Here is an 11722-nt window from a genome sequence, read left to right as displayed (position 1 = left end):
GTAGTTAAAGCGACTGCTATTAAAACAAACGTCAGAAATCTGTTGCAAGCACGTCGTACAGTTCGTAAATTGCGAAACCATCACACTTTATACCAGAACTCCAATAAACGTGAATACTTTCAAAATAGAAACTGAAGAATCGATACTGTGAAAAGCGCGAACCCTGGAGATACTCATCCGGAGCAATGTTAGAGACAATCGCCCAAATGAACGATGGAGTCTGCCTTTTTCGTTCTTGCTGGTAAATCACAACCGTACCAGCTATCTAGTGGATTTTCATGGAGAATTGTGTCCAATCAAAGGGAAAACGGAAGCAAGTTTACATAAGGTTTTATGTATTAACCGCCAATTGGTGAAGGAAGAATTATATATGTATAAAATTCGATTCAAATCAAGAGTCCGGGTTACGTGCAGGCACAAAAGACGATAGGTAGTGTTTTTTGGCATCCTGTTTTTCGGTTTCCATATGGAAGGGTTGGGAGAAATCCGTGGACCCTATGTAGAGAATAGCAAGAAGAAACGTGGTGGTTAATAACATCACTGTTGATTCCCCCTGTGAATCAACGCTGACTACTCATGAGTAACATGACTTACACCTATTTATTATGACGCCGTTTCGTTTTCTTGCTGCTCGTTTTTCCCCCGCTTTGTTTCTACTTAAGGTCTTGCTTATCCCTCAGTAAGTGATGTCAATAATTGTTGCCCGTCTGTCATTGCCTGCAAGTTCGCCTCGATTGCACCTATTTTTTGAGCGCCCACTCCGACGGGAAAGCGAGCTGACCGGGTACCTAACCCGGATCCTCCGGACGGCAGGCGAACGTGCTACCGACCACACCAACCTGACGCCTACGGCGTTGATTATCTTGTTTTACCCATGTATCGCGCCTGCCAGATAACCCTTGCTGAGCTTTGTTTTAAAAGGATGAAACCCCGCAATCTGACCTGTCACGTGACACGAACGGCTGCGTCGACGCCGACCGAAGGACAGTCCCTCACATCCCGAACGTACTGACTCCTGCGCCGTTACGGCCAATTAACACTGTCAGACTGCCCTATATGTATGTCTGTACATTGTTTGGTACTTACTTGCTGTTGCCCCTATAGGAATCCGTGCTGCGTCAGTGACTACTTCCCGCTCCTGCTGATTGCATCATTGTTGATTGTACGTTTTCTTAATTCATGATGCTTACTAATCCGTTTGTCTGTAGAACCAGTTCCTGTCAGTCCTCAATATATCATCTGCTGCCCCACGTCCGTCTGCTCCTATTGACTACTGGCTGCGAACTGCGTATAATCCAATAGTCGCAATCGTCCTGTGAGATCCATAACTGTCCGGATCTTACAATCACAAACATAAACGCACACACACAGAAAAGTGACTGTTCGGCTATCGATGCGTAGCTACCGTGCGACTCGAAGAAGGTATGAGGGCTCCGATACTGCCGGATTGCCCAATCTTGTAGAGGAGCAATGGAAAAGCCAAAGGTGATTTCGAACAGTGGCATTGTGCCTTGGAGGTGCATTTGCTGAAGCTCTACATGAGCAGCATAAAAAAGCCAACACAGTTTTCATTAAATAGGAAACGATGTGATGGGTTGGCACACGCAACTGAAGATACGTAACAAGTGAAACGACGTGCAACAGAAATGAAGGATGAAAAAGATGCGTGAAAGCACTCAGTACCCATCCTTAGTTTATCTAATGCTCAGCTGGGGAACTGTTCCATTCGTCTTATCTTTCCGTGGATATGGTGCGTCAAGCCATGGTATTTCACTAGGTCCTGAACCGACCGTTGAGTGTTGAGACTGCAGCAGTTACTTTCTCTATGAAGATATCTAAACTGTACCCGTCTTCACTCCAGTGCATTTCTAATTGGGATGGTCACTGCAAGTATCATCTGTTATCACTTTCTCTATCATCGGACACCCTGCTACTCGCTAATACAACCTCTTCCTGAAGCATACCGGACAGGTTTTAAAAACTGTGGAAAAACAACCCTTTTTGGTCAGTTTGGTCTTATTCCTGTCGTCTGTTTGTTCAGTTCTGTCTCCATCTGGGCATATAGTTAAGCTTATTCAAATTAGCACGACGGCAAACCACATGATATTGTAATGATTTATCCAGCTTATTGTTTCAAGGCACGCCCAGCTGATAAACATAATCCATCAACTAACAGAACACAGTGTACTACATGGACTTGTGAGGTTATGGGCTCAACAAAGAGTCTGGTGTTTCCAATACGGAGCACTTCACACCGTTAGAAGACGTTCTGCATTACAAATCAATTTCGTCTTTCATCTGACCGTGTACAATAGGCGAAGTTAATGGACGGCTCTATATCTATTCCGTGTTAACAGATCCCAGCTTTCTAACAAGATGTCACGCTAAAATTTGTAGTGACTGGACAAAGATCTCTGTGCCTCGATAGAAGCCCAAAGATGACTTGAGATCAACTTAGGGTACCTCTGCCACAAAACCAGAAGCACTGCACAACCTTCCTCCCAAGTCTTCTTAGCTTGAGATGAAGTCTTTATGCTTCCATCAAAACCGTCAGATCGTACTAAAAAGTGGATTAATAAACCATCTTAGCATGAAAAGAATGCTAAACTATTGAAGGAAATTGAGTAGCATTACGGTATGTCGTCCAATATACAATCCATAAGGTCCCTATCGCTTGTGTGGGGCGAGATGGCCCAAGTGGTTAGAGCGCGAATTTACTGACCGGAAGGTCCGTGGTTCGAACCCAACTTCTGCCTCTCTACTTCCCTTGTCTAGGCTTGGGCGGCCCTCGTGCTTCCTTCTGATGGCATGGCAGCTAGGCACCGAAAGGATGCTACAGCTGAACGATTTAGTTATCTTTTATTGCTAGCGCCTATAGAATACAATCAAACTTCCTGCATAGCCAATATTCGGGACAAACCTAACAGAGGCGAAGGACAACGTAGTGCCAAACAGGCCACCAGACATGTAAAATGGTCTCTAGCACACATTGAGCTCATTATGTTCAGCTACGAAAATCCGCTCTTGTTCTGTCAGCATATCTCTGTTCATGAAATGCGGAGCCTCGGCGCTGAAAAAAAGTTTGGAAAAACGAGTTGAAAACAAGTAATATCGGAACAGTGAACAGACTTCTGAGTTAACTGGGGCACCGAAACTTGATATCTAGTGAGCTGTTATACTTGAAAAACAGAAAAAACGAGAAGAGTATTTGGTCTAAGCGGCCCCAAGTTTCCGACCGATAAAAAATGAAGATTCAAATCAAACAAATGATCGCAGCCCAGAATTCAGTGTTTTAGAGTGCAACACCCGCAATGAACGCATCACTTTTGAGGAAATAAAAAAACGGAAAGCCTGCACCACAGAGATACTTAGATCCAAAGGCAGCTATAAAATTTTGCAGTAGATGGAACCAGCTTGTCGTGATTCCACAGAACTCAAGAAAATTGTTCATCATTTATGGGAAACGGGAGAGTCGATGACTCACTTGAACCTGAACCTAGTCCCTTATGCTGACTAGATGCAGTCAGCCGGCGATCGATTCCCTCCGAGAATTGCGCTTCTAAATCCTTATCGATTCGAGCTCGTTCAGGTTTGCTGATATTGTGCGGGACTCCAGAGTTGTCTCCTATGACGATGTTCCCTTTGTGCTCGCGCTGCTTCACGCCACCCATAAGTCGGAGAAACTTTTCGTTTCGTTCTTGCGATCCCAAATCGGCGTTTTCCCATGCATTTGGCGAATGTAACGCGGATTGGTCAGCGCCCTTTCGGCTCATGAAAATACGCCGCAACGAACAGGTGGATGCAAGTCAAATGTGGTGGCGTCGCACCAGTAGCTAAAACAAAGAAAGGAAGTTCAAGACACAGAAAACGAGGTTGGTCAAAGACCCACACCATAAAAGGGTGAACGGTGATGTTCCGGTATGTAAAACCACACATGACCCACGCATGTTCGAAAGTCAACTATCATCCTCGAACGCAGCTACCTTGCTTGGTTCCTTCAGGTCCGCAGTGGGATATATTCCAGACCTGAGAGGGTGCTAATGCACAACTATTTGTGAATCCTTTATTCAGCTCGAAAATCTCCTCTAGGGGCAATCCCTCCTTGAGGAAAAACCCAACATCCATCGAAGGAGATATACCAGAATGTCAAAAAGAAGTGCCCCAAGGGATATATATTGTGCTGAAGAGTCAGAAATACAGAGTAAGGCAACCCATAGTGACCGCACATGACGACAAATCACCTCATGTTGTGGTTCCTGTTTTCGCTAAATTGTGATGGAAAAACTGCTCATTAAGAGTGATTGAGAAAAGAGCCAATTACAAGAGGTTTACAACACCCCGGAGGTATCGAACAGACTGTGCAATCACGATGCGAAAAAATCATCTGGTCGCTGATTCGCAAAGGCTGTCGGAAATGCGGTTTTTATTAATTACTCCGCCATGTGGAAAACACCCCATCCCACCGACACATTCAATATCTTCCATGTTCCACGCATGGCATGACACATTACACCGAAAGGACACCGTCATTCGACATTTTGGCTTTCGTTCTCTTAGTTTCTTCATCAGCACTGTTTGTGCGACTGAGCAACTATCAAGGAAACGAGTAAGATCTTGATCTATCAGTAGGCCTTCGATATCAGTATCCAAATAATATACCATCAACGTTTATGGTGATTCATTTGTTCTTTACAACAGCAAGGACGGTATGCAAGGAACCGCTCGTTTTTTGAGTGAAACTCAGTATCGATCAGAACGGGGGTAACGTGATCTGATACGTCAGATGAGGTTATCAAATTCATTCGTTGTCAGCTCCTGAACAAAACGGACTGTGGGCCCCGGAAGAGTTGTAATGCCTACCCGACCAGTTGACCACTAGGCTGGTCAGGGTCACTCAGACCGTATAGATCATGTGAGGTAGGAGTTAATGACCGAAACAATCGACGTTTGGCATTATTCACACAAGCCGATTTTCGGCCGAGAGTTCTCTGGTATGGAATGCCATTACTTCCTTCATGAAAATTTCCCTCTGAAATCAACGTAACAACAGCCTGCAGGCCACGTCCTTCGGTGTGACATCGCACAATCATGAACGCCTATCAGGCCGGAAAACTGAAGCACTTGGAGCTTCAGTCGAGACCTACCTACAAGTTAAATAAAAACTGGTATGGGAAACGAGCTCATTTGAAACTAAACCAAAAGGGTTGATGTGACCAACTTTAAGATTCAGAAATTCGTGAAAAATATTTCAGTGGTCAGGGATGACAATCGAAATGAATGTGGCATTGTATCGTGGTAAGAAAATCACAAACACAAACGGCACGTAATCTGACTACTCGGCCAGTCAGTACACCCACATTTCATCACAATTTTATGAAATGGATTCAAAGATACTGATCATCCTACCCTTAGTTGAAAGCAGTAACTTCAAGCGTTTCATTGAGCCCATTTTGGTGGCTGACCGGTGTCAGTAGCCACTGTTGTTGTCTGAATGTTGAAGGCGTACGTACCTCAGATGTTTGTGGTAGAGTAGCCATCGGTCCCACTTCCTGTACCGCATCTTCCTTTTTTCGATTATAGGACTTTATTGAAATACACTGGCATGGTTGTTCGGTAGTGAACCACCGATGTTTCCATGCAGTGTTGCTGTCAATGATGGTTTGTCAAATACTCTGTGGCTCCCAACTTAACACTATTTCATAAGAACTAATTCGCAGGGTCGCTCGACCGATTCGACACTAAAATGTAAGCACCATATGTCAAGGCTTCAGCGACAGCTATTAAAACCAAACTAATTCTCGTATTCACGTAACAAAGGTTCGAGTGACACACAGGGTTTGTAAGACGGACTTTGCCCATGGTCTTCAGTGTGAATGAGACAGTAGTCAAGTGATTCGTTTCTTCCCGTCATCCTTCCACTTTACGAAAGACTCCAGAAAAAACTGCAACTGGCTACGCTACAGTTCGGCTCTGAGGGCTGTGATCAAACACGATAGAATGGAACGCCCCCAACAGTAGCTGCACTAACCAAAAAAATCCGATTACTTCCGAGACGAGTGCTTGTCGGGATTTTCGTGGTTGATCTCCACATACATTACGTTAACTCTAAAGACACAAAGACACACCACACAAGAAGCAATCCTGTAATCCAAACTGCAGCCGATATTTGGCATATTCTGGAATGAATACTCGACTGAGATCTGTGGTTTATCATCCAGAGAATAGTTTCGCCAAGTTCAGTTACCCACGAGTTCACTGAGTGCTTGCACACCGTGGTCCTGATCACCACAGCATCTGACTACCGACGACGTAAGACGAAGGGGAAATCACTTGAAGTTACAGATGAGTGCATGAACAGGGGGTGAGATGGCTGAGGTTAGAGCGCGAATTTATTCACCGGACCCGACATCTGCCTCTCGACATCCCTTGTCTATGCTTGGGCAACCTGGCAGTATCCCAGCCCTCATGCTTTCTTTTGGTGGCTTCCTTTGAACTGGACGAACAAGTATGGCTGTTTGCATTCCTGTGCCTAAACCTTGGGTTACAGGAAGAACTGCGCAGAGGATAGAAAAGCTGGTTGTCTGGAAGAATACCTCCAGTAAACCGAAGGAACCCAAGTAACCGACAAACACTCGTGTGCAAGCACGTCTTAGTGACGAATTGAAAGAAAAACAAGTGGTCGTACGTTGGTGACAGATTAAATCGATATGATAATAACATCGGATTGGAACAAATGGTGAGGTATGTACAAGATTAAAATGGTTGTGGATGGGGACGAACTGTTTCCAGAAAGGCGCAAAAGAGAGTTTCTATTTTCGTGACTTGGCCCGATCTCGTTGGCGCGTCCCTGCTTTTCGTGAGCTGCCTCCATTGTGACCCAGACCGGACGACAAAGAACCACCTGTGGCAGAACCCTGTTTGTTTGCGTCAGAAAGCAGGGATTTCGAAGACGGTCGGCGATTGCCCACAAGCGGATGGACCTGTCAATCATGAGAGGCGTGTGCAAACGTGTAGAATAAAAGCCCAAAAAGTGCAAGAATACGGGATACCTCTTCTTTAGGGGGTATTGAAAATACTCGTTCTAATATCCGAAAGTAATCAAAGCGCGTATCTCAAATATAGTAGAGTCGATAGTGTGCAAATATTAAAAGAAGAGCTATTGACTTTTCCCATACACCGATATTTGCTTCTGAAATGATTCAGGGCCCAGTGGCCTGGCATCGAGAGTCACAGTACCGACACTTCACCATACATTTTTGTGGAAATCAATACTAGAACAAGCGAGGAACTTGAGTGCGTCCAACTACAAGCTTGGGAGTCAACGTGAATACCAAAGAACTGTAATTAGAACAATCCGTCGTTGAGAAACATCGCCCTTTGAGAAAGTTTTAAGGCCTCGTGGGTTTGTGTTCTGTGCCTTTTAGCAGTGTCCCTGGTTTCTACGGGGCGAGATTGGGCAAATCCTGTGTGATGTTATTTGAATACCATTGATAATGCTATTATCAGTAGTAGCATCACTATTATTACTAGTTGGAAAAAAAACAGGAAACCACTTTTCATCGATATCTTGAAGCATCTTTCAACGGTTGAGTCTCTCTTCGGATGAGCTCTCTGATGATATTACTATTGTCTGTGATTGAACTTTCTATTAATCCGAATAGAATAAAAGTCCTGAAGAGCAATAAACATTCCGAGGCTATTTTTCTTAAAGAGATTGCCAGGGAAAGTTTCCAAAAGCATTTAGCATAGTCAACTGAGGCGATCAGTTTCGTATGGGTTGAGGACGACTGTGCAACAATATCCCTTTCTGTTGATTAAGAATAAATTCTGAATCAACCATGCTAAATTTGTGCTTATGTTTCATAAAAGGTACCATGGTCGATCGGGTAGAACAGCTCCTCTGTTTGGATGTTTTGGTAAGTCAAATCAGATTAAGCTGCTCACCCGTAGCACCTCTGCGTCGCACAACTGTCATGCCAAACGAAGCATCTGGACTGAGATCAGGCATCCCATGCCCAGAACTATAAAGTTTGGGAAGGGTCTTGAAAATGGAGCTCCACTCAGCAGCTCACGCCCTAAGCCTTGGGGTAATTCGATGTATCCGTATCAGTCTAGTTAAAGCCACAGAAGGAACGGTATTTCGGTGTCTGAACGGCTTGATCAAAATGAACAATGACTGAAACAAGTTTACTTGGTGAAATTGTGCCAATGGCTGACAGTTAAAATCTTACACAGCCTCCCTATTACAAAAACACGGCGGTGACAACTTGGTGATTCTGTTGCTGGTACTTCTGAATTGCAACATCCCTATAATATCGAAATCCCGTGATTCTGCTGAAGCCCCACTTCCTCGGCCTGTCGTTAACTGCCCATGCGACCTGGCCGATACGATCACACAATTTTCCAGAGACCTGATTGATACCTCAGTACACTAAGCTAACTTGATTACGATTAGGTGAGGGAAATCATAGAAGCATTGAAAGAGAATGGCCTCATGTACTGAAGGGAGACGTTGCGACATTGCACGCCTTTGTGGATTGAATCGGCGACACGGACTACAGTGGCTTACAAGCAAAACGGATTCTTTACCCTGACGCTACCACCCTGCTCAGAACGTCGCAGTAGCCCCGAAAGGCAGATGTAAATCCGGCTCTCACCAGTAAGGGGTGAGGTCGAACTTCCGAGTCCCCATATCATCTTGAAAATCAAGCAGTGGCATGAAAACTGAAGGATTTTTTCCCTAGACTTTAATGGTGGTCACAGAAATTGGTAGCAGCGAATGGAGACATTTCATGCCGACTTAGCCTTGTAAAGATAAAGTTTTCAAAGGCATACTGGTGCCCCGATCCCACTCAGGCGAACCAACTGTGAAAACTCCTCACCAATAGCTATTCCAAGATGTTAAAAAATTCGTAAACAGGAGCTGTAAAACAACATAATGCGTGGAAATTAGGGAACCGGAGCACCAAAATGGCCAGCCATTTACCTCGTCCGTGTGAGAACCAGGAAGATTGATATTAATCGTCGGTGCGACAGGAGCGTTACATTGTTCTTTGCGTTTCATTTGTTTGTTAGGAGGTTCAGACGATCGACCTGAGGGGGAATCGGCCCGTTTTTTAACTCCAGCACCTGAACTTAGAAGTTCACCTTGATCCTCACCGCCGGAAAGGTCATCGGGATTGTCAACTTCAGGGGAGATGGACAGGTACATCAAAATGTCTTCACATTCCACTTCTTCATCACTACAGAGAAAAATATAGTGGTCAGAACAAACTAATGGGAGGGGGGAACAATAAAGAGAACACTCCTTACTTCAGGCGACGCCATCCAAAGTAAACTTTAACAGGTTTATAAGCGAATCCAGACCGAATAACAGTGCACGACTGCAGCTGAAGGATTTGGTTTGGATAGTAACAAAATCCTCCAGCCTATGAGTAAACATACATTGCAGTTGATCGAAGTGGTCCCATTGCAACTAAGCAAGGTCACCCATGTAGCACCGCTCATAAGGAAAATTTTTAACAAAATGTCACCAAGCCAACCCCATGCAGATGAGGAACGTAGAGCGTTAAAATAATAATGGTCTGTTGCTAAGGTTTGTGCGGATCGAACAAGTCTATGCAGCTATACGGTATTTACAATGTCTGAGGTAAAATTCAGCTGAAAAAGCCTCCGAAGAATTATCCCCCCCCCCCCCCCCCCAAAAGGCAACCCAAAACAAACTAAGCACCCGAAGCATCTACACATCCAAACGTGGAATAGAGATCAAATGTGGTCAACATAAAGCTTTATTGACGGCAAAGCTACTCATAAGGGCGCTGACAAATCCTCAATAAGCCACTACTAGCTTCATCCTTCATCTGGCTCATCAGGTAGACAGTTTCCGAGTTCCCGTCAACTTCATGTTCTGTGACTAGGGGGCGAAATGGTTCAGTGATTAGAGCACGATTTCACTAACCAGAAAGTCCATGATTCGAACCCAATTTTTGTATCTCGACTTCCCCTGGGCTTGGGCAACTTGACAGTATCCCAGCTCTTGTGTTTCCTACGGATGGCATGGCATCATGCACCGAAAAAGTGCTACAGCTGAGCGATCTTTTTACCTTCTGCTGGAAACCAAACTGTACGTGATTCGAGAAATACCCCCATCATAAAAGAGCGATTCAGCTTAGATTCAGTTGAGTCGCCCGATAAACTGAATTATTTTGTAAATGGAGGCTTCGCGAAAGGCGTATAATTTCAGTCCAAGTAGAACAAAAAGCTGACGTAGACTCGGGGACTGTGATTACTTGACGAGCCTGAAGAAGCGCGAAACCGATAGTGGGCTGTCGAAGGATTTTCAACAACCTGATGAGTAATGCCCCCACAAAAAAATACAGTGCGATATCTCAAATACAGTGCCAACTGAAGCGTGAGGCGTTTGTGCAGCACATTTAGCCGAAGAATATAAAAACTGGGGATTTCATTGGAGTTCAGCCGAGTCTTCCATTAAAATCAAATTAGTTTACAAACGAGCGTACTTCGCGCATTGACGCATGATTACTACACGGTGTGAGAAAGTAGATGAGTATAACTGATTTCGATAGGGGTAGTCTAGGAGGGTTGCAGAACTGGGGGGGTAGGGTGTGACAACTGACTCTACCATACACATATACCAGGTTTTAGCCAACAGACGTTTGCAGCCTCAGCTCACCACGTGGATTAGGCGACGAAAAGAAAAATCAAAATGGAATTTTTCAGCTGCAACACTCTTTCAGTGCCTAGCTACCATACCACCCGAAGGGAGCACGAGGGCTGGGATACTGCCAGGTGGCCCATGCCTAGACAGAAGGAAATCAACAGTCAGGGGTCGAGTAAGAACCACGCACCTTCTGGTGAGTAAATNTTTCAGCTGCAACCCTCTTTCAGTGCCTAGCTACCATACCACCAGAAGGGAGCACGAGGGCTGGGATACTGCCAGGTGGCCCATGCCTAGACAGAAGGAAATCAACAGTCAGGGGTCGAGTAAGAACCACGCACCTTCTGGTGAGTAAATTCACGCTGTAACTTCTGAGCCATATCCCCTACTTCAGCTCACCACAACAGCAGTCTTCGATCAACGACTGAATGATGACGTGCCTGACTCACCGATACATCCGTCAGGTGCTTCGCAGTCGACGTTTCAGATACTTCCGAAACTGAATAAATAGTGCTGGGTAAACGTTTGGCTTTCGTTACAGCTGGCTGCCTTTCGGTTCTATCTATAGGCGTGCTGCAACAAGGCAGTCAGGCTCGTGGGCCAGTGAGAGCTGGTTAGAATAAAGTCTGTCCTTTCTAGATGCAGTGCACTTCTGGCTTCACAAGCATTCCTGGTAAAAATTCTATATGAGCTCATGGAGACAGGGTTAACACGAGGTCACTGTGATAGTTTACTGGGACAACGGCTTTAAAGTGTTGATACTTGGCAGCCCCAGTTTATGCAGAATATTTCTACCTGGTGACCCGGTAATTTCGCGGCATACCATTGCGGTAAGAACCCATACTTTGTAGTTCCCTTGGGAAAGTTGTGTATCAATAAAAGTGCGAAGTTCACTTTGGGTTCCAGTGAGAAGGGTGACTCGGTATGAGTATAGAAACGAAAATGGAATACATCATCATCATCATCATCATCATCATCATCATCATCATCATCATCATCATCATCATCATCATCATCATCATCATCATCATCATCATCATCATC

At 44.8% G+C, this 11722-nt stretch overlaps 1 protein-coding gene across 1 annotated transcript in view; it reads right to left on the bottom strand.

Moving 5' to 3' along the window:
- Positions 1-236: 236 nt before the first annotated feature.
- Positions 237-11722, bottom strand: part of T265_01978 (hypothetical protein) — a gene marked incomplete at both ends in the record, with an annotated part of 13334 nt that continues 1848 nt past the window's right edge. The window contains 3 exons of the mRNA XM_009166116.1: positions 237-495; positions 3485-3833; positions 8987-9242. Coding sequence (XP_009164380.1) covers positions 3807-3833; positions 8987-9242 — 283 coding nt within the window. The remainder of the gene's footprint in view (positions 496-3484; positions 3834-8986; positions 9243-11722) is intronic.

The sequence above is a fragment of the Opisthorchis viverrini genome (genome assembly GCF_000715545.1).
Source record: "Opisthorchis viverrini unplaced genomic scaffold opera_v5_22, whole genome shotgun sequence".
In the NCBI taxonomy this organism is placed as follows: Eukaryota; Metazoa; Platyhelminthes; class Trematoda; order Opisthorchiida; family Opisthorchiidae; genus Opisthorchis; species Opisthorchis viverrini.
This window is presented reverse-complemented; position numbering and strand designations above follow the sequence as displayed.